Here is a 27685-nt window from a genome sequence, read left to right as displayed (position 1 = left end):
CTTCATTTGTGACCCAAGATGAAAGGCTCCCTTGAGACCTTCTTTTTTCAGCAAGAATGATGCAGACTGAAAGAAATGTATTTTAACTGAATAATAAGCTAATTTTGCTGTAAAATGATCTGACAGGTATTTAAGTACAGAAGGCACAACCACCAATTTGAGGGCCTATTTACTCCTTTGCTATCAAAAAGAAAAATCTCTTACAAGTAGCTAGACAGGATTTTCAAGTAACAGACATTCTACTGTCACTTATCTTTACAGCTGACTCTGGAAACAGTGCCAAAGTGTTAACAGACGAATCATCCAAGTTTCCAGTTTGAGATCTCACAAATTTGGGTTTACTCAAGCCTCCTTAAAATGGGTCAAGAGGTGTATCTTTTAGGGCAGTATTACAAGTCTTGTCCACCTCTATCTACATTAATAGAGAGAATCAATGCTGCCTAGGCCAGAAATCTGTGTCCGAGCTCTGCAGTGAAACCTATCTGCCCATAACTTTCTGATGGTTTAGCATGCATTACAGAATGATTGGTACTCTTGATATGGCAAGAAAGAGCTGAAGAAGGCACGTGATGACTCCTTATAATAGAAGTTTGATGATCTCATTGTGAGGAGTCCACTTGGATGGGTGATAAAAAGCTCTAGACATCAGACAAATGTTAAGCCTTGTCTGCAGGTAAGTCCCAAAAGTTACAACTGCAACAGTGATTTAGTTGCTAATACAAAACCCACTCTAGATCTAGACTGAAAACCCAGACTGCAATGGAAAAGGTGAGGAATCCAGACAGACCCTTCACATATACCATGGGAAAAAGCATGCTTGAATAAAGCAGTTGTTGTAACTACTGTTGCAGTGCAAGATCAAAGATGGCGAACAACAGTCTTCAGGTAATGATTAGAGCAAAAGGTAATACGGCTGAAGGAGACAAACAAGTGGTACAACTGTTGGATGTCCTTTACCCTGCTGGCACAACACCTATGCTATCTGCAGAGACCAGTGATGTGTAAAAGATCTCCTTCCCTTTGTTCTATAAGTATTGAAACAAGTGCTTGTTAAGAGTACTATGAGCATGTATGAAAGATTGTCCCTTAGGGAAACGCATTTCTTGCGGAAGACTCTGTACAGCTGTCTACATATCACTGCCTGTAGTCCTGAAATTCTACTGGCTAAAGGGATGGCAACCCAGAAGTACTCTCTGTGATAAGTATCTTAGGCTTGCTGAACTGACAGACTCAAAAAAGAATGCAGAGATCCATCAATTACAAAGTTAAAGTCCTTTGGAGGAGGAATGGTTCTCCTTGTGGTCCTTATCTGCAAGCAGACATTTCCAAAATAAGTTAAGGGATCTAGTTGTAAATACACTGAGACAGCAAAAAGATACACTTTGTCAAAAAAAAATGCCAAATCCTGTTCAAAAGTCAGAAGGATATTGAGCACTATGAGGAGTAACAGCAGCACACAAATCCAAATTCATGTTGTTGCACCAGAAACAGAAACTCTTCCACTTTCCAAGACATGACCTTCTAGTGTTAGGTATTCTAGCCCTCCTGCAAAGTAGGTACCACGTCAGAAGAGAGTATTTGGTCTGTGCACTACTAACCCGAAAGCTTCCAGGCTTTCAGCCTGAGGGATTTTGATGGAGTGTATTACAGTTCCCTCCGGTTGAGCATGAAGGCTAAGTAGAAAAGTAAGGAGTTTCTCCACAGATAAGTGGGTCAACTGGGAGAATCAAATTTGAGTTTGCCAATACAGGGCTAGGAAGATGAACTTTGCTTTTCCTGTCTTGAGTTTTACCAGAGCATTGTGAATGAGTATGATGGGGGAAAGTCTACAAATCCCTTGTTCTACTGAATAAGGATGTGTTTGGCTGTCCTGGCCTTTGGCTACAGATACCAAGGGTAGATGGATGGTAGTTCGTGACTGTCTTTAGACATCAGCAGGTCTATTTTTTGTGTGCCCATTCTTCTTGAAATTTCCAACATTATCCAATCTTGTTTCAGTTTGTGTTGACTTTCTGTGTTCATAGCTAAAAGTGTCTGTTACAACATTCTACTGTTTAATGGAAAAGTACAATGCCTGTAGGTGGGTGTTCAAGCTAATGTCCAGGTCCCACAATTTCAGTGCCAATCTGCAGAGGGTATGAATACATGCCCCTCCCCTTGTCTGTTCAAGTCTATTACTACAGTGAGCACCTCTACCTCCACCTGTAGAAATTAATGAAAAACCTGAGAAGGATACATTATTGACATTCCTTCCTTACATTTTCCTCCTCTTGAGTGCCTCTGGTCATGTGCCATAAAACTTTAAGCTGGACCACATGAGCCCAAAAAGCAAAGTTGAAACCATATGTGCGTGATCCTTTTGCACTTAGAATTTTGGCTGGAAGACTGCACGCACATTCAGATAATCCCCATTAATTCTTAATGTAATGTAGCAATGATCCTTATGGTGAACATCTGGTGGGAATGCAATGGACCGACTTCCCCTGTCACCATCACACACACACACTGTGGACAAAGATTATTATTTAAAGACACTTACCTTATGCCACAGTCTTGAGACTAAAATTCCACTAGCAAGTCAAATGCTGGGACGATATTACCTTAAGTAGAATAGACCACAAAAGCCACCTTTATAGCAAGATCTGTAAATCTATAGGGAAATATCTCTGCATCTTCATCAGAGTTTTTAGACAAAGTGTAAACAACTAGAGATTGCAAGAGATGCATTTTATTGTATGCTCATAACAATGAGTTAACATTTACAAATTATCCCACATAACAGTGACAATCTTATTTTACAGCATGTATATCATGTACAGCCACATATGCCACAAATATTTCATGTAAGAGCTGTTGCAAAATTAATATTCTGAATTCAGAAGTATAAAAATGGTACTTCCAAGAAACTGATTCTCATCTGGTGCAAAAAGAAAAAAAGAAAAAAAAAACACTGTCTGACCAACACAAAACCACATAATCGCAAAACAAACTTAAAAATTTACAACATGAACAGGTGTGCAAACATGAACTTAAAAAAATTACAATACACGCATAACAATTTTATTAAATAGCCCTGGACCTGCTGGATCTATTAAGCACAGTTCTGAGTTACTGCAACATGCCAACACAAAGCTGTTTTGCAAAAAGATGCAAATGTCAACATGTATACACCATAAACTGGAGTTCCATTTCTCAGTTCTAGTGACAGCATTTTACATAGATTAAATAATGTATAAATACTTCTTTACTGACTGAAATGTTTACTATGGCATAAACTTTATGGGTTCAAAAAGGTGCAATTTCTGTGTATATTAAAAAACGATTTCACCAGAACAGACATCTCCCCTAAGATAGCCTTAGGGGGAAATCATCCTTTACCTTTTCTTTAATGTATCACTACACTAGATGGCCATTCGCTGGGGTGGGTTTCTTGTTTCAAAACTGGAAGGAGAAACTTTAAAGAATAGATTTGAACAGCTTTTTGTCTTTAACTATTCATCTGTCATTTCTTTTATATGTGTTCCTCATTTATACAACAAGACAAGACTGCAAACTACTACTTTACTGTATGTGCCTTATTTATCATCGTTTAAGTGCATCATATTGCAAAATAAAAGCAAAATTATATACATACATATTTGATATTCTAGCACCCAGTATTTTAAAATCTGTTGACCTAGTATTCTGAACATGTCCTACAATTTATGGGACACTTTCTACCATTAAACTGGTTAGCAGCCACTGTGAAAACACATTATTAAAATGTTAACTGACCTTCGTGAAAGAAAGTAAAAAGGCTCCTACTGTTGAAAGCTAAAAATGAGGTAGTCAACCAGCAGGCTGACTGCTCTGGAAAATGACTGTCAAGTACAGTATAAAAACAGCATTACTGGACAGCCAGCAACCTTCTAAAACTGTACTGACAGGCATGATCATAATAGCTATTATAAAAAGGGAGTTTTGAATAACTATGTCTGTTGTTTCCATACAATACATTTAAAGTGAAAAACTGAGAAACTTAACCAATTTTTTCTTTCTTTGAAGCATCTCAATACCCTAACATAAGCAGGACATGAATGAAATACAGTTTTGTTGCCCTGTTAAATTCACCACTGTAAAACTTACTCAACAAGGCCCATTGTTGCCTCTGCCAACATTAATACTTTTGAGATTGCAATACAAAGAAGGAAAAACTATGAATAAAGATAAATGTTGTAAACCAGGAGAAACAGTTATTTTTTTGTTGTTTAGTTAGTGTATTATTACATATTCCTAAATCATTATTGTTAATCATTACACAAAATTATATTAAAGCCTCCTTATGGTGCCTCATTATATGCTGGTTTTTCTCAGATGGCCTACGGAATCCTTTTTTGCAGTACTCGCATCTATGTGGATAGTCTTTTGTGTGTATTGATATTACATGACGTTTGAAGCCTGAGGCATCAGTAGTGCTATATTCGCAATACTGGCACTGATACACCTTTCGTCCACTATGAGTCTTCATGTGCTTCTTGAGTTCATTTTGCTGACGAAACCCTCTCTTACACCTTTTGCATTTGAAAGGAAGGTCTTTGATGTGAATTGAAAGTATGTGACCACTAAGTGCAAAAGGATCTGAGGTTTTGAAGTCACAATGTCTACACTGATGAATTTTTTTACCTTTATGAGTTTCACTATGTTTCTTAAGTTCCGAAGGCCGATGAAATCCTTTATCACAAACATCACACTTGTGAGGAAAATCCTTAGTGTGAACAGATATGATGTGCCGTTTAAGGTCACTGGAGTTGGTGCTTTTGTGGTCGCAGTGTGGGCACTGATGAGTCTTATGCCCCTGGAACATTTCTGTGTGCCTATGTAGTTCTTTTTCTTCTGCAAATGCTTGAGGACAGTGCTCACATTTATATGGCAGGTCAGTACCATGTTTTGTCTTTATGTGAGTTTTTAGGTTTGACTGATCAGCACATCTGAAGTCACAGTACTGGCACTGATACGGCTTTTCCCCAGTGTGGGTCCTCATGTGCTTCTTAAGTTCAGAAGGATGCCTGAATCCTTTTCCGCATTCAACACATACATGTGGAAAATTTTTACTGTGTACAGCAAGTAGATGTCTATTAAGCAGACCTTGCTCAGCAGTCTCATAGTCACAGTATTTGCATCTATGCAGCTTAGGTTCTTTGTCCCTCAGAATCAGCTTGTTGGAACTTGGACTTGCCTCCCTGTACCTTCTGGTATATTCTGTGAATTCATGGGTTTTTTCAACTTTATTAATAAGTTTATGGCTTTCTAGATGATTGTGGAAACTGGCTTTTTTGTTAGTTGTGAAGTCACAGTCCGTACACTGGTATTTCTTCTTTATCATGTGATCAGGGTGGTTCTTCATATGCCTCTTCAAGAAACCCCTAGATTTAAACTTCTTCCCACAGATATGACAGGGGTAGACTGTTAATGGCTGTCCATCAGGACCTATAATAACTGCTGAAATGAAAAAAAAATATGTTAATTTCACTACAGTTCAGCTTCTTAAAATATGTAGTTCTTTATAACATACGTTACAAAAATAACTGCATCTACTTCCAACTTTAGAATTACTTAAAAGAGCAGTTACAATGGAATCTATACAGCGGGTTTATAACACTGATACCACTGGAAATCAAAGTAGCATACTTAGTAGCCTGCATCTAGGATTCCCAACAAAGAATGCTACATCATCACTGGTGTGAAGCAAATGGCCCCAACTTTACTCACTGCATTTTTCTGACAGAAAAATAATGCAACCTATGCAGAGTGGATTTTTAAGTAATATCACTCAGGCAGTCAGATGAAGTTAACTGAGGTCTGGGTGCAAACACCCCTGTTCTTGTGCGACTAAAGCCATTCTTTGAGGAAGCTTATGGTAACTCCCCCTGACTACTTTCAAAAGAAGGGAGAACACCATTATTGGCTGGGCCAGAAGGGAGTCACCACAATGAAACTGGCAGATTCCTTCTGAATCTTCAGAAGTTCCCTGGATATCAGTGGAAAGGATGGAAAAGCATACCAGAACATTCTTGTCCATGGAAGAGAAACGTTGTCGGTCTTTCAGGGCTTCTTGCATGGAATCCCAAGGAGCAGAATTTTGCCAGCTCATTGTTCAGAGAGGGGAGTAAATAGGTCTACTTGAGGGACTCCCCACATATAGACTGAATATTGGAAGACACGCTGATCTAGTCTCTATTTGTGAGGGTAAGCCTTTGTCCTGCTCAGCTTCTCTGACACACAGTTTTGCTCTGATGGGATGTAAAATGCCTATAGAATCAGCTAAATAGCTTCTTGTGCTGTGAAGCTATATCCCAAGCTAACATGGCTAGTCTGCAAAGGGGGTAAGACCTAATTCCCCCTGTGTTGATTTACTATATGACAGTGTTATTGTTTGTAACAACTTGGAGCGGTCCAGGGGACAAAAGATAAATTGGAGAATTGAGTGTATTAATCACAGCAAGCTTCTGTATTTAATTATTTCATCTGTACTTGATGTCTGAAACACCTTGCACTTTTAACTCTTCTAAAACTGCTCCCCAAGCAAAGTTTGAGGTGTCAAGGGGGGCCATACCAGCTTTAAGGAAATTTGCAGTCTTTAAATGATTTCTCTTCTGACAAGCTAAAGAATTGGGATTTGAAATATTAGTGCTGGAAAAGAGACTTCAGACAGCATTGCATCTTTTTCATGTAGAGTCTTGCTGGGGGTATCATGAGAATCATAGATGCCAAGAGATCCAAAATTCCAAGGTATTCCCTTCACAGTGAATGAAGTCTGAGTGGAAAACTCTATAAACAGATCTAGATATAGGCTTACTTTGTTCCTGTGGAAGAAAAGCTCTTTGGAACTGAGATATCTAGCAAACACCCCAGGAAACACAATAACGTGATTAGTCAAAAAAGACTTTTGAATGTCCATTCGGAATACCGGCTTGTGTAAAAGATTTCTCACACAAATGAGAGATTCTGGACAGCTGGAAGATGACTCTGCAAAGGCATGTAGTCCAAATATTTAAAAATGTGGATACACTGTGGTGTGCAATGAGCTATAACTGGAGCTAGACACTTTGTGAACATTCTTGGTGCACAGGATAGTCTAAAGTGTAAGGCAGAGATCTGATGATGTGATCCAGATGCACAAAACCTTAAGAATTGCCTGAAGACTGGATGAATAGGGATGTGATAAGCATCTTTTAAATCTAATGTTAACAGGAAACTTAATGAAGAGATAGCATTTCTAACTTGGGCACAATCACAAATTGGTTTAGGAAAGAAAGACCCAGAATTGAACTCCAAGCATTTTTGTTCTTTGGCACCAAAAACTACCTTGAATAAAAATGTTTTTATCACTCCCCAAGACAACATATGTTGAAGTACTGGGAGAAATACTGGAGTTTGTTCTGGTGGATGAGAAATCACCCACTAGAAGGAGAAATTTCCTTGCACTGCCACCTGTAACCTTGATGAATGATTTCAGAACACATTTGTCTGAAACTGTCACCAAAGACAGAAGTGGAGATTCAGACTTTCTGGAAGGGAAAAAGGGAATGACAAGGTGGGGTGGGGGGAACAAGACCTCTTAAACAGCGGTTTTGACTTGTTGGACTGGCCTCAATTTTTTGGTGGGTGGGGGTCCTCTTTTTCTTTTTGGAAACCCCTTGCCATTTCTTCTTAAACATTAACTTACCAGCATTTTGCTAAGACTGATAATTCTGTTTCTTGCCAAAATTGGATGAGGGTTATAAAAATCTGTTATAAATTTTGGAAAAGGAGGGCTGAAAAATCTTAAGAGATTCCCTGTATCAGCTTACCTCTCTCATCACACTTTTTGATAACTTCTGCAGCAGAGGAACCAAAAACTAAATCTCTAGCTAAAGAATTTAACATTTCATTTTTACATCTGGAAGATCCTGAGAACGCAGCCAAGTAAACCTCAAAACTAAGCATCAACAGACATACACACACTTTAAATAATAAATTTTGACCTGTAAATAATGAAATTAACCCATTTAAAGCAGCTGTTTCCTCAGAAGAAAATGCAGACAAAACATTCCTCATACTTTCACAATTAATCAGAATAAACATTAACATCTGAGCCTGACAATTCAAAATTCTGAAAACGAAAGTTGCAGAAGCATACACCTTTTCCTATACTTAGCAATTTTGTTTCCATCCTTGCCAAAAAGTGCAGGATTAGAATTAATTTAATGTTTACCAGCAGATTTCAGATGAGTGTATAAAAACTTAAAAGATTGAGTAACTCTATACAATCTATTAGCCTTTTGTGGCTGACTGACAAGAAAATTATAGGCAGGGACACACACATCCTTCAAACCTGACAGCACTAGAGGAATGGTGAGGGTTCCTGAAATTCTGTTTGTAACAGCTCATAGTATTCTCTGAGGGACTGAGAAACCTCAGTGTTCTCCTACTGAAAACACTGGCACATTCTGGAGATGGTCTCAGAGAAGGAGAAATCCCAACAGGGAGAATAAAATACTGTGCTCTCCTCTGAATCTGAATCAGAAATCTGAGGGGAAAGACTGCATCTGTCCCTTCATCTTCCTGTCCATACTCAAAATCATGAATCTCTTTCTTTTGCCAGAAACTAGCTTTTAAGAAGAATCAATAGCCCAGATTAGACCTTGAGCCAGATCTAGTGAACTACTATGGTCTAGAAAGATTTGAGGAGGAACAGATGCATGTTTCATTTTCTGTTTCTTTCTGATAGGAACAATGGGGCCATCAGAGTTGTTAATGGTAGCAGCAGCTTCCCCAGGGATGGGCACAACATTCTGACTAAACAGCGACTCCTTCCCTGTTCCCTCTCCCAGTACCAACAACAAAGTCTGTCCCTCGCTCACTGCAGGGAACGCAACGACCACAGAAGACGTGGCTAACACCCATAATGGTTTTAGGTGCTACACTACAGGGGTCCCGGGTAAAAGGTGAGTAGTATGAGGAAAGTACAGTTTTGTACCTACCATAAATATAGATGTCCGAACAGGATAGCATCTGCAGTCATAACAAATGGGTTGTCCTGTCGTCAGGCAGCCCTTCGGTCGGCCGGATTCCAAAGTCTGGGTCCGGCTTCGGCTGATGTCGCACTTCACCCGACGTCATCTCCGCTGGTCTTCGGGTATAAAGGCATCAGCCGACGCCATTTTCCTCAGTGTTTCTTGCCCCAGATGCCAGTTGCCCTCTTGGAAAGCTAAATTTTGGATAAATGCCAATGTTTCCAAAAAAAATAGAAGGCAAACACAAAAATAAGCATGTATGTACATATATACAAACAAATACACCATAAGAGACTCCCCCCCAGCTAGCTAATAGGAGGGTAAATACCCTAGGAGTACCACAGAGGGGAAGGAGGGTGGGTAATCCTGACTGCAGATGCTATCCTGTTCGGACATCTACATTTATGGTAGGTACAAAACTGTACTATGTCCTTCAAGGTAGCATCTGCAGTCATAACAAATGGGTAGAATACCATAGCCAACTAGGGGTGGAGGAAGAAAAATTATGGTGTAGTTAGGATCCCTTGCAGTACAGCAGTGGCAAACCCTGCTCGGGATCTGGAGTATAGAGGTAAATTATAATGCTTGGCAAATGTATGCACGGAGGTCCAAGGAGCCGCCTCAATAATGTCCTTGGTTGCCACTCCTCGTAAGAAAGCTGTGGTAGTGGCTGTAGCCCTTGTAGTATGAGGTCTTATGTTCTGTGGAATTGGTTTTCCATGGTAGGAGTAACAGAATCTTATGCAATTTCCTATCCATTTGGAGATTGTCTGTTTGGAAATTGCTTTTCCTTCCCTTCCTGTTGCATAGGCTACTAAAAGCTGGTCAGTTTTTCTGTTACCTTTGGTTCTGTCCAGGTAGTAGCGTAACTGTCTATGTACATCCAAGGTATGCAGCAGTGTTTCCCCCCTGTTCTGTGGATTGGGAAAGAAGGTAGGTAGGTGGATTGCCTGGTTTAAAGACACTCTGGATACCACCTTAGGCATAAATGTAGGATTAGTTCTCATGGAGACCCTATCTTGATGGAAGATCAGGAAGGGTTGTACTGCCATTAAGGCCTGTAGTTCAAAAAACCCTCCTTGCTGAAGTAATTGCCAGTAGGAAAGCAGTTTTCCATGATAGGTGTTGAAGATCTGCTGTTGCTGCTGGTTCAAATGGAGGGAGTGTCAACTTTTCTAGCACAAAGTTCAAGTCCCATGCTGGTAATGGTGGTTTCCTAGGAGGTTTTACATTCTTGATCCCTCTGAGGAACTGCCTGAGTAGAGGATGCGAAAAGACAGGTGGATCGAAGCTGTATTCTGCTGAAATAGCTGATGCATGTATCTTGATGGAGGAATAAGACAGGCCTGTATGTAGAAGCTCTGCCAAGTACTCCAGGATGTTAGCAATATCTATGTTCGACACATCTTTTCCTCTTTCAGTACTCCAAATGACAAACCTTTTCCATTTTCCTGCATAGTTCCTTCTTGTTGAAGGTCTGCGGGCTTCAAGGATAATGTCTTTAACCCTTTGGGATAGGTCTGGGTTAGTTGCTGCTATGTGATGTTCAGGGCAGTCAGTTGCAATGTTTTTAGGTTTGGGTGCATGATGTTGTAGTTGTTCTGAGTTAACATCAAAGGCATCAGGGGTATTGACCACATTCTCCCCCGAGACATGCTCCTCAGCAATGGGTACCAGTGTTGTCTTGGCCAATTCGGAGCTATCAGGATTATCCTTGGACGTTCCTCTTTGATTTTCAGTAGTACCTTGTGCATCAAAGGGAGAGGTGGGAATGCATATGCTGTCAGGCCTTTCCAACTGAAGGATAGAGAGTCCACCTTCCATGCAAGTGGGTGGCATGTCCTTGTGCAGAATTTTTTGAGCTGGTGATTGAGTGGGGATGCGAATAGGTCTATTTGTGGCATTCCCCATTTCTTTGTGATGGTCTTGAAGATGTCCGGGTGTAGCATCCATTCGTGAGCATCCAAGGTGGTTCTGCTTAACATGTCTGCTAGGGTGTTTTCTTTTCCCGGCACAAACATTGCCTGTAACTGGATGTTGTAGCTCAGAGCCATATTCCAAAGGTCCATAGTCATTCTGCATAGGGGGTATGAATGAGTGCCTCCTTGTTTGTTGATGTACCACATGACTGTGGTGTTGTCTGTCCTTATCATTAAGTGCAAACTGTTAAAAATCGGACGGCACACGATAAGAGGGCTGAAAACCAATTTAATCCACAAACTGTACAAACCAAGTAGTAGTAAGCGCTTTCGGCAGGTTAAAATTACCCGCCTTCTTCAGACAACCACAAGTTTGTGAAAAAGTTAATTTATACATTTAAGTTAAAAACTTTCAACCTATTAGGTTTAGATGCATCTTTGCAATGAAATAGAACCATGACAACCTTAAAACGGCAACACCGCCGTACTAAAAACTATGTATGGCTGTAAGCCAAACATAAGCAATGAGTTAAACATATTGTTGGAATATATACTAAACCAGAGCAAGGAACATTATAGCAAATTTGCCTGTTAGGGCGTTTTGCCATAGATTATGATGCACACAAATAATTACAGATTATATTGAATAACAAAACCTAAAAAACCTAAACCTTAACTCATTGCTTATGTTTGGCTTACAGCCATACATAGTTTTTAGTACGGCGGTGTTGCCGTTTTAAGGTTGTCATGGTTCTATTTCATTGCAAAGATGCATCTAAACCTAATAGGTTGAAAGTTTTTAACTTAAATGTATAAATTAACTTTTTCACAAACTTGTGGTTGTCTGAAGAAGGCGGGTAATTTTAACCTGCCGAAAGCGCTTACTACTACTTGGTTTGTACAGTTTGTGGATTAAATTGGTTTTCAGCCCTCTTATCGTGTGCCGTCCGATTTTTAACAGTTTGTAGTTTGTTCCCGTTTGGTTTTACTTATCATTAAGTGGCCTTCTTTGAGGAATGGTCTGAATTCCTGTAGTGCTAGTTTTACTGCCAGCATTTCTTTTTGGTTTATGTGCAGGTGCAGCTGGTCTTGAGTCCACAATCCTTGTATGCATTTGTCCAACATGTGCGCCCCCCAGCCTAGGTCTGAGGCGTCCGTTGTGATGGTTTGGCTTGCTTGGAAGTTGTGGAAGGGTAAGCCTGGGTTTGACTGGCATGCTTGAGCCCACCATAGGAACTCCTGTTTCAGGCATGGGATTAGTGGGATTTCGGTTTCTAAGCTGTGCCTGTGTTGAGACCATAAATTCTTTAGGTACCACTGTAGCTTTCTCATATGCAGTCTGGCATGTGGGACCAAGATTATGCATGATGCCATGAAGCCCAAGGCTTGCAGTACTTTTCTTGCTGTTAGTTTGTTCTGCTTTGTTACTGCCAAGAAGTAAAGAGGGAGTTGTTTTTGTTTTTCTGCAGTTAGGAATGCCATTTGTTTTACTGTGTCCAAATCCGCACCCAAGAATGTTGTTTGGGATGGTATCAGTCTTGACTTTTGTAAATTGACTGTGTATCCCAGGGCTTGTAGTAAGCAAATGACTCTTTGTAGATCTGTTGTCAGCTTGCTTTTGTTGTCCGCTTGTAACAGGCAGTCGTCCAGGTATGGAAAATTTGTATTCCCTGTAGCCTGCAGTGAGCGATTACTGATGCCAGGCATTTTGTGAATACTCTGGGCGCAGTAGATAAGCCAAAAGGCAATGCTGAGAATTGATAATTCTCTGATCCTGCAAGAAATCTGAGGTATCTTCTGCAATTTGGTCGTTTGGGGACGTGCAGGTATGCCTCCTTGAGATCTAGAGTTACCAGCCAACACTCCTTGCCCAGCATGGGAAGAAGTTGCTGTAGGGTCAGCATTTTGTATTTTGGGACAATGATGTATGTGTTTAAGACGGACAGGTCGAGAATAGGTCTCCAACTTTTCTCTTTTCTTGGTACTAGGAAGAGTCTGGAGTAGAATCCTTTGCCCTGTTCTGTTATTGGTACTCTTTCCACAGCTCTCAACTTTGTTAATTCTGCTATCTGCTTTAGAGCTTCTGTTTTTTGATTTGGAGGTAGGTTTGGCATTCCTCTTTTTACTGGTAAGGTGTGGAAGTGGAACCTGTAGCCTTGGTCTATGGTTTGCAAAATCCACTTGTCTCTTGTGATACAGTGCCAATTTTTCGAAAATAAGGCTAACTTTCCGCCTAAAGGTGCTGCTATTTGTTCCCTGGTAGGCGGTGTCAGAGCCAAGTCACTGTGATTGTCCTGTTGTAGCGGCAGTGGTTGTGTCCGTGCTTCGGTTATTGCCTTGCCACTGTCGTCCTGTGTAGGCACCTCCTCTGGATTGATTTCTGCCTCTAGAGGGTCTATTCCTGCCTCTTTGAGATTTCGAGGAGTCTGGAAAGGACCAGTTTTTGGCAGGCCAGTTCCTGCTAAACCTTGGGGGCTGAACCTGTAAGAAATCCTTAACTGTTTGTACAGATTTTGCCTTTTCTTCTATTTTCTTCATTACTTGCTGAGCAGGTGTACCAAATAGATTGGCCTTATCCATAGGAGCATCTAACAGCTTTGCTTTAACATGATCCGGCAAGACCTGTTCTTTCAACCATGCATGCCTTCTTATCACTGTGCCAGTCATGGCTGATCTAAATGAAGCCTCCAGTGCATCATAGCCACATTTTAAAGAATGGTTACTAACCTGTTGGATGTTATCCACCATTTCTAATACATATTTCTTATCTAAGGAGTCATCAGAGGACAGCTTCTTAGTTAACTGATCAAGCATAAACTCTTGGTTTTGGATCATATGAAACTGACAGTTTAAAGCTCTAGCTGAGAGAGTAGCAGAGGTGTAAATTTTTTCCCCCATCTCTCTAAGGACCTGGATTCCCTTTCAGAAGGAGTAGGGTTTTTTGCTGAGGTTGAGGCTACTGCCTTAGGCCCCTGGGATATAGTCTCAGGATCTGCAAGTGGGGCCTTGTATAGATGGTGTTGGGTGTCTGGCACCCTGTAAAATCTATCTGGTTTGGCAGGGGCTGGAGGTAAAGTATCAGGAGCAGTGCAAACATCATTAAATGCATCATCCACCACAGGCAGTACTGGAGGTATAGCTAAGGGCCTATGTTGTGGTAGGTGCAGAAAAGTCCTAAGCCTTTTTCTTGAATCTGAGAAATCTTGTCCCTGCCATTGGAATTGTTCTCTCATGGCATGTAAGGTTTCCCCAAAAGAAAATTCCTCTGGCGGAGAGGCAGATGGAATGGATTCTTCAGCATCGGAGTCTTCATATGTAGACAAAGGAGCCTCTGGCTGGTCTGTAATGTCTGAGTCATCCGCAGAATCAACAGAGGACACTGGCTCGGGGGGGCTCTGCTCTAGATCTCTTTTCTGGTGGCTGAGAGGCCCTGTCTGGGTGAGATTGGGATCCCCTAATTAAGGATATTAAATCCTCTGCCAGAGTAAGCATTTGTGAACTAGAAGTGGGCCTGTGTGAGGGGGGGCTTAACAGGCACTGATTTAACAGTTTTGGCTGCTTTAGCCCTGGCAAAGGCCTTAATAGACATGGCTGCAGGAGGCCTAGCAGCACCATGTGCTGGGGTAGAGACATCCAAAGGGATGGTGTCTAATAAATCACTAGGAACCACAGTAATAGGTAAAACTTCTGAGGCCGATTCAACTAAGGTAGCAGGAGCCTCAGTAGTAGTCAAGGATTCGGCTGAAGATTGACCGGTATTCTCGGTTTCGGCCGAAACCGAGACACTCGCGGCTTGCTTAACCGTGGTTTCGGCCAAAACCGCGGACCGCGAGTGTCGGCCTTTTTCTTTGCGTTTTTTAACAATTTGGGAAGTCAGAGGATCCGACGGCATAATGTACGCAAAATCTGAGCTGAAAAACTGTTCAGCAAACTCCGACCGACGCCCAAGCGTTCGTCGGTTGAAGGAAGCACAGGCCGAACAGGCTGCTACGTCGTGGTCTGGGCCTAAGCAAGGCAGACAGTAAGAGTGGAAATCTTTATGAGGTATTTGTTTCCCACAAGTTAAACAGTTATTGACTTTTTCTGACATCGGCTGAGGCAAGAAAGAGTCCCCAACGGGGTACTTAGCTTTTTAGAAGTCTTCTGTAGTAGTAATCTCTGGATCTGACCGACCGGCACTTGCGAACAGCTTCTGCTTCGGGCGCCACGCGGCAAGAAAGACGGAGGAAAATGGCGTCGGCTGATGCCTTTATACCCGAAGACCAGCGGAGATGACGTCGGGTGAAGTGCGACATCAGCCGAAGCCGGACCCAGACTTTGGAATCCGGCCGACCGAAGGGCTGCCTGACGACAGGACAACCCATTTGTTATGACTGCAGATGCTACCTTGAAGGACATCCAGCTTTGGCCACAGCGGAGTCACCCACATGTGGCTGAGGCAAACTGCTAGCCTGCTGTGCTGGCAAAGGTTGTTCGTATAACTTTTTCTTATTGTGGCTGAAGAAGTACTGACCATGGGACTGGTTGTCTGTTCTATGGTCAAGCCAAAAATGGCACCACTTCCCTGGGGAAAACAAGCAGCATGAGCCAGTGAAAATGTAAAGTTGTTACAAGCCACTTTTTCCCCAACAAAAGCACAGTAAAAAGCACTTTAATAAACTTCATCAGCCCCCAAAAGTAAAATAAACAGAATTTCTCCCAAAAAGAAGTTATGTACTCATATCCGAGTTGTTGCTCTTCAGTTGTCTTCAAACTGGGGTACTCTGATCCGACTGGGCTGCATTTCCAGCATCTGATCCGAACTCTAAGCGCCTCTCCTACCCATAATGCCCCTGTCTTCCTCCTCCCTTCAGATCGAGTTTGCTGCTAATCCTAGCATCCCAATCTGACCCAAGGTCTTACTTCATAACCACAGATCTAGAGATACAAGGAAAAAAATAACAGATGAATGCCAAGGTGGTAACTGTACCTCTTCTATCCAGACCACCACGCAGCTACAAAAGGCCATGGGCAAGGAGGATAGGACAGCTGAAGACAAATGAAGAGCAACGACTCAGATGGAACATTATGGTGAGTACATAACTTCTTTAACTAAAGTTGTTGTCTTCATTTGCTCTTCAACCTGTGAGACAGAGTCCACAGCTGCTAAACACCTGGGAGGCCCTCGTGGAAGGATGTTCCGGAGCACGGCAGAGCCAAAGGATGCCCTATTTCTGGATAAAATGTCCAACTTGCAATGCGAGATGAAAGTATGTGAAGAAGCCCAAGTAGCTGCAGAACAAATATCATCCGGAGAAACTCTGGACCGGAAGGCAGCTGAAGTAGTCACAGATCTAGTGGAATGCACCTTAATATGAACTGCCAGAGTTAAACCTCTAGCTGAATACACCAGGGAAATGCACTGGGAAATCCAATGGGCAATAGTGACCTTCGACACTGGTTTCCCTACAAAGGGCTTAGAATAGAAAATAAAAAGTTGGTCAGACTTGCAAAATGATTTAGTCCTATGCAGGTAAAAATGTAACTGTCTCTGCACATCCAACAAGTGGAGTTTGTACTTTCCCTTATTGTGAAAATTTAGAAAGAAAACCGGGAGATTAATTATTTGATTAATACTGGTTTCAGAAGCTACTTTAGGAAGAAAGGATGGATTAGTACGCAAAGACACCCTGTCTTTATGACATACCAAACAGGGAGACTTGACTGACCATGCTTGAAGCTTTGAAACCCTTTTGGCAGATATAATAGCAACCAAGAAAGCTGTCCTCTAGGACAGAAACTCTAAGTCCACTGAGGCTGCAGGCTCAAAGGGGGGGGGGGGGGACCAAAGCCTGCATAACTAGCGCGAGATCCCAAGGGGGCGTTGGGTCCTTCATTGGTGGCCGAAGTAAAAAGGTGCATTTCAAAAAGGCTTTACAAAGTTTAGAATAAGCTACAGAAGCCAAATTGTCAACTACATGAAAATTAGATATATCTACCAGTTGGACCTTGACCGTAGAAAAACTGCCACCTTGACGAAAGATACTTATTAAAAATTCCAAAACCGCTGGTACCGGAGCAGTGAAAGGGTCGAGGTCATACTGAAATGCCCAAACAGAAAAACGTTTCCACTTGTTGGAATAAACCTTCCTGTTAGAAGATTTATGAGCTGTGACCAAAATCTTTTTGACCAGTGAAGATAACCCTGGAGTCCTAATTATCATGGGAATTGGAGCAGCCAAGCAATGAGCTTCAGACTGACCAAGTCCTGAAGGAGAATCCCTGAGAGATGAGATCCAGAATCAAATCAAACGTCCAGTGCGGACACACAACATGAGACTACAGAGAGGGGAACTAGACTTGGCGAGGCCAGAACGGGGCATTGAGGATGACAGAGCTCCCCAGCCTGCGAGCTTTCTGAAGAAATTTCGAAATGAGGGGCAGGGGAGGATAAGCATACAGAAGACTGGAGGGCCAAGCATGAATCAGAGCATCTCTGGGGGCTTTCTCCTGAGGGGGGGGTTCAGAGCAAAAAAACTCGCTGCACTTCACAATGGAAGGAGAGGTGAAAAGATCTGACCCCACTTTTGAAAAATCTTGCTCTGCTACTGAGGGATTCACAGACCACTTGTAAGGCATCAGAACAGACCTGCTGAGTCCATCCACTAGAATGTTGGACCTCCCTGGAATGTGTGTTGCCACCAGAAAATGGTCGGTGGAGATCGCCCATTCCCACACTCTCATGGCTTTGCGATACAGGGGATAATACCTGATTTCCCCCTGCTTGTTGATGTACCAGACCACCGACATATTGTCTGTCTGGATGGCAACTGTCAGTAGGGGAAGATGAGCATGGAGAACTTGTAACCCTAGGAGCATTGCCCTCATCTCCAGGATGTTGATATGCAATCTAGTGTCGCCAGGGGACCAGGTGCCTTGGAATGTCCTTCCCATGCAGTGCCCCCCCCCCCCAGTAGGGAGCTGTCCATGGTCACCGTGGCCAAAGGGGTAGGTAGAACAAAGGGGCGACCCCGAAGAAGATCTGGGGAACAAATCCATCACAGAAGACAGAGTCCCTGCACACTCGAGATACTTGAATAGGGTGAGACAATGGGAGTTCTAGTCAGGACCACTGAACTGCAAGAGTCCACTGGGCCATGGGTAAGAGTAATCGTGGCCGCTATGGACCCTAATACCCATAAAACCAATTCTGCTGTCGGTGACAGAGCTTTAAGGATACAGAGAACATGTAGTTGAGAGACTGGATTCTGTCTGAGGTTAGAAAACTCTTGGTTTGAATCATGTCCAACTGAGCTCCAATGAACTCTAGTACCTGGACTGGAACCAGTAACAATTTGTTGAGACTGATGTTTATGCCCAACTGGTGGGCTAAGTGAAGCATGAAATCCTTGGCTTGACAGAGTTGATGCCTGGAGGGGGCAGCTAGGAGCCGATCGCCCAGGCAGGGGAAGATGTAGAATCCCTGTATTCTCAGGTGAGCCACTACCACTGCCATCACTTTGGTGAACACCCTGGAGTCTGTGGTTGAGACCAAAGGAGAGGGCTCTGAACTGGTAATGACTGGCCCCCAGCTGGAAGCAGAGAAACCTGCGAGAGTGCCTGTCCATCTTGATGTGGTAGTATGCATCCTGAAGGTCGACCGAGCATATCCAATCGCTCTCCTGCAGAAAGGGCAGGACAAACTGAAGAGTGACCATCCGGAATTCTGTCTTTGTAATTAACAGATTTAAGGAGAGATCCAGAATGAGTCTTAAGTCCCCAGTCTTCTTTGCCACCAAAAAGAATCTGGAATAAATCCCTAATCCAGACTGGTCTGGTGGGATGGGTGGGATGACTCGCTTTTCCAGCAGCTTTGCAATTTCCAGTGCTGCCTCCTCCCTTTGCGTTGGTGGAATATCCAGGAGGTGTTTGGGTGGAAGGGGTGGGTGACCGAACGGGATTAAATAGCCTCTGGATATAATTTGCAACACCCAACGATTGTTCGTGATTGACTCTCAGGCCACTGGGTGTAGCGAGAGGTGTCCTCCAACTGCCTCCAGAGCCGAGCAGCTGGGCAACCCTTCAGGGCTGCTGCATGGGTCTGTACGAGAAAGGCTCTCAAGACCCTTAATTCCTCTGACCCCCTCTGCCTTGGGGGCGGTGTCTATCAAATCCCTCTCTGCTTCTGGGGGAAGAGGAGTCCTGCGTGTCCTGGGAATAGCTCTGAGATTTCTGGAACCATATCTTCTTGCCCCCCCCCCCCACTGATTCCTTGAAAAGGATCGTTGAAGGGCTGAAAAGCGGATCCCGATGGCAGACAGAGTCTTCCCGCCCTTCTCACTCTGGACTAAGGTATCGCGTACTGACTTTCCAAAGAGAGTGGAACCGTCGTACAGGGAGTTACAGATGCCTTGAAGGGCTCCGAGAAGGTACAAAGCTGGAGCCAAGCATGATGTCTGACGGCAACACCTGCTCCGGCAGCTCTAGCGGCACCCTCAGTAGTATGCCAAAGGAGATGCACAGAGGTGTTAGCAATGGACTTGAGGGTGGCCATTCGAGAGGAGAAAACGTTCTTGTCCTCCGCTGACATGGACCCAGAGACAGACTCAGTGATCTCCCCAACCAGGTCTCACTGACATATAACGACATGTTCCAGGTAATTCAGCGCACGCACCAAAAATGTCACTGAAGCATACACGCGCTTCCCAAAACGGTCCATCATCCTGGACTCATGGTTTGGAGGATGAACCGTGGAGCTCTACTGAGCGAGGTCCTTCTTAGTGGTTGCTGCCACCACCATGGAATCAATAGGGGGGCCCTTGATCCAATGACTCCTATTGGATGATGCACTAAGTATCTTGTCCAGGCGTTTGGGGATTGACTCCACCGTGTCAGTCTCCTTCCATGGCAGAGATGAAATCAGGTCCACCAGTGGATCTGTGGGAGGGGACACCCAGGAAGTAGAATGCCCTGTGCCAAAAACCTCCAGGAACACCGATTCATCAGGGTTAGGTTTCTGGACAGACCCCCCCCCCTTTTGCTGCCAAAGAATTTCCATGATGTCTACAAAGAAGACATCCTCAGCGGGTGACCAGGGGGAACGTTCCCCTTCCTCTAAATTGGTGTCTTCCGTGAGGCACTCAGGAGGGGAGTCCAAGTGCCTCCCTTTGCACGTACGTTTTCGAGGTACCTCCTCAATGGGCATCTCTGGGGAGGACTCGACAACGTCTTGCTGCTCCCATGTGGGAGCTCCCTGGGGCGAAGAAGCGACAGGCTGTCCCTGATGTAGTAGGATGGCCGGATCCACACCAGAAAGAGGGAGCCAGGACAGACTCTGAAGACTAGATCAAGGGCCTCGATGGGATCAAGACAAGCCTCTCCACCACGTCAAAGGCAGAGGGGGAGCAGACCGTCTGAGGGAGGCTAAGGACGGGTCCGAACCCTCTGGATCAACAGGGGAGTCAGAGCCGAACCTCCAGGCACCGAGACTCCAAGCGGAAGGCTCTGCTCCGAAAAGCTCACAGCCGATACCATCCCCTCCGATCCTGCACCGAGGATACAGCTCTGAGAGCCGGATGAAGCCCAATTCATCGGTTCCAACCTGCTCAAGTTAATGGCCGGTGTTGAGGTACAAGGTACTGTTGGTGCCGACCCCTCAATATCGAGGGGCCTCAGATCCGATAGCTCTGAAAGAAGGAGTAACTGGCAGCAATGCAGACTGCATGCCCCCCGCTCCATAGGGAGAGGGGGCAGGCAAGACTCCCATTTGTATCTGGGTGTGGATAAATCTCTGCATCATCCTGTCCATCTCCCCTTCGGTGAGGATGTGGGTGGATCAGGACAAAAAGGCCACCAATACCGGCCTGGAGGGATGGTGGGGTGAAGCCATAGCCATTTGATGGGTCCAAAGCTCCTCCCAATCCAGGGAGAAACAAGGGGAACGGAGCCAGGGAGACTCAGGTCTGACAGCCAAGTGGACCTTGGCCAGTGGACCAGAGGAGGAAAAGCACCAGAGGAAGCAATAGCTCTGGTAGAAATGAGCCTTTACTGATGAGGAGAGATATTTACCATGAAAAGAGCAACAAAAAGAAATGGCTTTAGAAGTCCAGGAAGAGAAGCTCAGCTTAGAAACAGCTAAACCCAAAGACCTGGGATTAAAGGAAACAAAAAAAAATACTCAGACTTGTGAAAAAATGTAGTTTTATACAAATAACATCTGAGCTGTCTATGCACATCCAAGGTATGAAGAAAGTACAGTTGTGTACACTTACCATAAATGTAGATGTTCGAGTGCATTCACTGTTGCAGTCATCACATTTGGGTTCGGCCCATATTAAAGGCTTAGTATTTCTGTGTCAGTTGCTGTTGCTCCAGGACTGATATCAGGTCATTGATAGTATAAAATAAGGCAGTCGATGCCATTACATCAGTTTCTCTTGCCCTGTCAGGAGCCCCCAAGAGGGAGCTAGGTTATGGTGGAAGAACACCACTAGTTGAAAGTAAATACCAAAGGTTCCTTGTAAGGAGAGAGAGAGAGAGAGTGACAAGGGGGATGGAGGGAGGGAAACCAGGACTGCAAGAGTGAAAGTGTACACAACTGTACTATGTACTTTGTCTTTCACTGTTGCAGTCATCACATTTGGGTTGATTCCCAAAGCTGAAGAAAAGGGTGGAAGCAGTCAAGAAGACTGGGGGCTGGCTAGGATGCCCTGCAAGACTGCGGTGGCAAAGCCTGCCCTGGATTTGGAGAAGATAGGCAGGTGGTAATGCTTGGTGAAGGTATGAACTGATGTCCATGTTGCAGCATCCAGGATGTCCCTGGTGGGGACCCCTCTGAGGAATGCCGCAGAGGTGGAGGTTGCTCTGATAGAATGTGCCCTGACCCCCGGTGGGGGGGGGGTCCCATGTTGCTTGTAGAAGAAATGGATGCAGTGTGCTATCCATTTTGAAATGGTTTGTTTGGATATGGCTTTGCCCTCTGCTCCTGCAGCAAAGCTGACTAACAATTGATCAGTCTTTCCAAATGATTTAGTCCTGTCTAGATAGAATCTGAGCTGTCTGTGCACATCTAGAGAGTGCAGTATCCTTTCCCCCTTGTTTTGTAGGTTAGGGAAAAAGGTGGGCAAATGAATGGATTGGTTGAGAGCCACACTGGACACCACTTTTGCCATGAAGGATGGGTTAGTCCTGAGGATGACCCTGTCAGCATGGAAAATGATGAAGGGCTCTACAGCCATTAGTGCTTGTAGCTTGGATACTCTTCTTGCTGAAGTGATGGCGAGAAGGAAGGCTGTCTTCCATGAGAGAAATTTTAACTCTGCTGAAGCTGCTGGTTCAAAGGGGGAGAGGGTGAGCTTTTCCAACACAAGGTTTAGGTCCCAAGCTGGGGTAGGTGCTCTTCTGGGAGGCCTCAAGTTGTTAGCCACTCTTAGGAACTGTTTGATGAGAAGGTGTGAGAAAAGAGATGGCTCTGTGCTTATATGAGCAAATATAGCAGGAGATCTGTCTGGTGGACCCTGGCCATAAATAAGCTATACAACAGAAGGAGGAAGCTACTACATGACAGAGCAAAATCCCAAAAAGGGAAGGCATCTCTGATCAGTACTAGCAAGAAACTACGATCCCCCATAAAATTATCAAAAGCCAGCTTCGAAAGAAAAATTGCCCAAGACGCTAAAGATAATCACAAGGCCCATCTGGGTGGCAACTCCCAGATATGTTCTGAGTTAGTGCAAAATGGCAAAAAATACACTGAACCCACAGACATTGCCAACATACTGGCAGACAGGTTCAGTGCAAACTTCTCCCCCCTTCCTCCCCAAAAGAGCAAATGTCTATCCCAACAGAATGTAGCCTCCCAGACATCACAGATGCACAGGTGAAAGCTGACCTCTCCAAAGCAAAAAACACAGCATCAATGGGACCGGATGGTGTCCCGGGCTGCGTCTTACATGAACTCCAAGAAGAACTGAACCCTCACATAAAGTCACTATTCAAACTCAGCCTTACTACAGGATATGTACTCAAAGAATGGCGTGCAGCAACAGTGGTCCCGCTCCACAAAGGTGGTGCCACAACAGACCCCGGGAACTATCGCCCTATAAGCCTGACTAGTCTGGTCTGCAAAGCTATGGAGCGTCTCATCATGGAACTCGTAAACAAAGACATTGGGAACCTCCAGACACTGGACCCTACCCAATTCGGCTTTGTTAAGGGCAGACCTTGCCTCTTAAACCTAGTTGACTTCTTTGAAATAGTTACCAAGGCCATAGATGAGGGGAAGGTAGTCCACACAGCCTACCTGGACCTCGCAAATGCCTTTGACACAATACCCCACTCGGGCATCATAAATAAGCTTACCAGCTTAAATATCAACCCCTATGTCACAAGATGGGTTGCAAACTGGCTCAGGGATAGAACCCACATCGTCAGAAATGCAGGTGCCACGTCAGACTCTAAACCAGTTACAAGTGGCGTCCCACAAGGCTCAGTCCTGGGACCTCTCTTGTTCGGTGTATACTTCTCCGAGATACAGGCTAACACGGGAGGACTATGGCTGACTAAGTTTGCAGATGACTGCAAACTGGGAGCCATAATCGACTCTCCGGCTGACACAAGCATCCTCCAAAAGTGTCTCACAGAGACGGATACCTGGTGCCAGAGCCACGGCCTCAAGCTAAATGCCAAAAAGTGCATAGTCATCCCCTTTGGGAAAAACAACATGCCCACAAATTACTACATAGGTGGTAATCCATTAAGTACGGAAGAAGTAATTAGGGATTTGGGGACCCAAGTAGATAGTAATCTCTCCTTTGACAATCACGTTGCCAAAGTGGTTAGAAAGACCTTCTATATAGCCCACCTTATCACAAAAGGGTTCACATCTAGATCAAGAGAGGTCATTGTGCCCCTCTACTCATCACTCATCAGGCCCATAACTGAATACAATGCCCCATTTGGGATGTACCTTACCCGACACTTGCAGCAACTGGAGAGACCCCAAAAGTACCTCACCAAGAGGATCACGGGCCTCAAATAGATGCCCTATGCAGTTCGACTAAAGAAACTCCAGCTCTACTCAGTTGCTTACCGCCTCCTCAGAGGCGATCTATGCCTGACGTACAAAGCCATGTCTAACCCAGAATTAATGGACATGCTCCACCTCAGGAAATCCACATCCCTTAGAGCTACATGCTCCAGGGACTTGAACCTCAGCACAGCAATAAATAGGACATGCTGGAGGGACAGATTCATATCCCAGAGGCTTCCCTCACTCTGGAACAGAATCCCAATTCATGTTAGGCAGAGGCCCTCACTGACCCTCTTCAAGAGAAATCTTGACGAGTGGATGGGAGATCGTAAGTTTACCCCTGGGATCTCTTCTGTGTCCCTGCTAGACAGAGGCACAGTAAACTAACCTTAAAGGGCTATCTTCTGAGACCTACTGTACAGAGGCACAGTTAACTAATCTAAATGGGAGGCGAAAGCCAAACACACTCTGGCTAGGCTTATAAATGCCCTAGGGCAGATAGCTTAGTATCTACCTATGAACCTAAAAGGATAGACCCCTGTGTAGTGGGTCAGCAAGGTAATCCAGGATGAGAAATAGGGAGGGTTGTGCCGTCCCGGCTCCCTTAGCCTGGATCCAGGTGCAAAACCTTTTCCATTTGTCAGCATAAGACTTTCTAGTGCTAGGGCCTCACGTATAACATCTAGAACTTGTTTGCTGAGATTGGCAGCTTGTGCAGTGGTGAGGGAATAAGCCAGGCTCTCAAATTGAGGGTCTGCAATTGGGGATGCATGAATTCTTCTTTCCTCTGGGTTAAGGAGTGTTGGGATCTGAGGGAGATACCATGGTGGCAGAGGTGACAGGCTGCACAGCAGTGGGTACCAGTGCTGGCATGGCCAGTCTGGGGCAATCAGGATTGTCCTCGGATTTTCCTCCCTTACTTTGAGCAGTATCCTTGTAATGAGCGGTAGTGGGGGAAATGCATAGACCGAGAGGTTGACCCACTGGAAGGATAGAGCATCCACTTTCCAGGCCTTGCAGTGAGGCTCTCTGGTATAGAACTTGCTGAGTTGATGGCTGGAGTGGGAAGCAAAAAGGCTGACCTTCGTGGTGCCCCACTTCTGAGTTACAAGGTTAAAGGTTCTTTGGTCTAGCTGCCACTCGTGTGGGTCCAGAAGATTTCTGCTTAAGCTGTCTGCCAGAGAGTTGAGAGAGCCTGGCAGGAATTGTGCTAACAGGTGTAGTTGGATGGCTGAGGCTATGTGCCAAAGGGTCATGGCGAGCCTGCACAGACGGTATGAGTGAGGCCCTCCCTGCTTGTTGATATACCACATCACAGTGGTGTTGTCTGTTTTGATCAGTAGCGCCCCCGGGGAGAGTAGGGGTCTGAAACCTGTTAGTGCATGCTGGACAGCTAACATTTCTTTTTGGTTGATGTGCAGATGTATTTGATGTGGGCTCCACTGGCCCTGTATGCACTTGCCGTCCAGGTGTGCACCCAAGGCATAGTCTGATGCATCTATGGTGAGCGTCTGGGTGGGGTGGGGTTGTGAGAAGGGTAGTCTCTTGTTGTGGTAGCATGCTGCTGCCCACCAAAGAAAATCTTTCCTTAAACAAGGGATCACTGGTATAAGAGTTTCCAGGTCTTGAGAGTGCTGACATCAAAGGCTTTTTAAGTACCATTGTAGTTTCTTCATGTGCAGTCTGGCATATGGAATATGTAGAATGCAAGAAGCCATGAACCCCAGAGCTTGCAGGATTTTCCTTGCAGATAACTGGGGTCTGGTGGCTAGTTGAGAGAAACAGGCTGTCAAGGTAGGTTTGCTTTTCTGGTGTAAGGAATGCCATCTCGGATGCTGTGTCCAGGCTTGCACCCAGGAATATAATTTTTTGGGTGGGTACTAGTTTGGATTTCTTTTCATTGATAGTATAAGCTAGGGAGGTCAGAAGGTCCGTTACAAAGGCCAGGTGCTTGAGCAACTTTTCCTGACTGCCTGAATTAGGCAGCTGTCAAAGTATGGGTAAATCTGAATATTTCTTTGCATGCAAAAAGCAATGGTGGGAGCCACACATTTTGTGAATACTCTGAGAGCAGTGGATAAGCTAAAGAGAAGTGCGAAGAACTGAAAGTGCAGTGATCCTGCCCTGAAATGTAGCTATTTCCTGCATGATTCCCTGATTAGAATGTGTAGGTAGGCCTCTTTTAGGACTAGGGTGGCTAACCAAGCATCCTTGGAGATCATAGGTAGTAGTTGCTGGAGGTTGAGCATTTTGAATTTTGGTATCATCAGAAAGGTGTTTAGAATGGATAGATCGAGGATGGGGCACCAGGTGCCCTCTTTTCTTGGTACCAGGAAGAGCCTGGAATAGAAACTTTAGCCTATCTGTTCTGCAGGAATGTGCTCTATTGCCTCATAGAGAGCAGGGAAAAGACTTGCTTTTTGGCCTCTGCCCACTGGTTTGGGGGAAAATTTGGGAACCCTTTTGGGGCTAGTAGAGTGTGGAAATAAAATCTGTATCCCTGGGACACTATGTTGAGGACCCAGCGGTCGCTGGTAATGGTGGCCCAGGTGCTTGCGTGGAAGGAGAGTTTTCCTCCTAGGGGCAAGTGCAGGTGGACAGGGGGAGGGGGTGGAAGTGGAAAGTGATTGTGAGTAAGTATCATGAGGGGGTGGCTCAGAACTCCCTGGTTTTGAAGAGGAGGGAACTACATTGCTTAGATCTCTGCATTTCCCGGGGCTGCTGTCTGGGGGGGCCTGCTTCTCCGAGGTCTGGGCGGAGCTGACCTGGAGGGGGCAGGAAAGGACCAGTGCTTGGAGGGGCAATGCCTACTAAACCTGGGTGGCTGGACCTGCAGGAAGTCTGTCTGCACAGATTTAGCTTTTTCTTCCATCTTTTTTAAGACCTCCTCTGCCTTGGTGCCAAATAAGTTGTCTTTGTGCAAGGGTGCATCCAATAATTTGGATTTGACATGATCTGGCAAGGGCTGTTCCTTAAGCCAAGCATGCCTTCTACAGTTTTGTACCTACCATAAATGTAGATGTTCGAGTGCTAATACAGCTGCAGTCATAACAGATGGGTTCTCCTGCCGTCAGGCAGGTCCGCGGTCGGCCGAATTCCAAAGTCTAGGTCTGGCGTCAGTTGTCGTCGCTTCTTCCCTGACGTCAGTGTGACAGGGGTATAAAGGAACCAGCCGACGCCATTTTCTTTAGTTTTTCTTGCCCCAGATGTCAGGTGCCCCCAGAAGGAAGGCAATACATAAATTTGTGTAATAAAGCAATGCAATATAATCAAAATACAGTAGTTGCAAGCAAATACACCATAAATGAATACCCCAATCAGGTTGTATGAGGAGGTGTTAGCCAATAGGCCTGTCCCAAGAGGGGAAGGAGGGAGGGAAACCTGGACTGCAGCTGTATTAGCACTCGAACATCTACATTTATGGTAGGTACAAAACTGTACTATGTTCATCGTGCATACAGCTGCAGTCATAAGAGATGGGTAGAATCCCAAAGCTAAGAAAGGGGTGGTAGGCACTAGGTGGAACTAGGAGGAGCCAGGATGCCCTGCAAGACTGCAGTGGCAAAGCCAGCTCTAGTTTTGGAGTATAATGGTAGGTGGTAGTGCTTGGAGAAGGTATGCACAGAACTCCAAGTGGCTGCTTCCAAAATATCTTTGGTAGGAACTCCTCTGAGGAAAGCTGCAGAGGTAGCTGTGGCCCTTGTGGAGTGAGATCTGATGCC

The 27685-nt window shown here is 44.6% G+C and overlaps 1 protein-coding gene across 3 annotated transcripts in view; it reads right to left on the bottom strand.

Moving 5' to 3' along the window:
• Positions 1-2712: 2712 nt before the first annotated feature.
• ZNF711 (zinc finger protein 711) overlaps positions 2713-27685 on the bottom strand; it is a 1503904-nt gene continuing 1478931 nt past the window's right edge. For 2 of the 3 annotated variants that reach the window (XM_044057133.1, XM_044057134.1), the window contains one exon: positions 2713-5478. In XM_044057133.1, the coding sequence (XP_043913068.1) occupies positions 4304-5478 (1175 nt within the window). In that variant the 3' untranslated portion in view covers positions 2713-4303. The remainder of the gene's footprint in view (positions 5479-27685) is intronic. The other variant, XM_044057135.1, reaches the window with a different exon arrangement.

The sequence above is a fragment of the Protopterus annectens genome, chromosome 15.part0 (assembly GCF_019279795.1).
Source record: "Protopterus annectens isolate FY-2018-M chromosome 15.part0, PAN1.0, whole genome shotgun sequence".
NCBI classification, from domain to species: domain Eukaryota; kingdom Metazoa; phylum Chordata; order Ceratodontiformes; family Protopteridae; genus Protopterus; species Protopterus annectens.
Note: the sequence above shows the minus strand (reverse complement) of the source record. Positions and strands in the feature narration are given on the sequence as shown.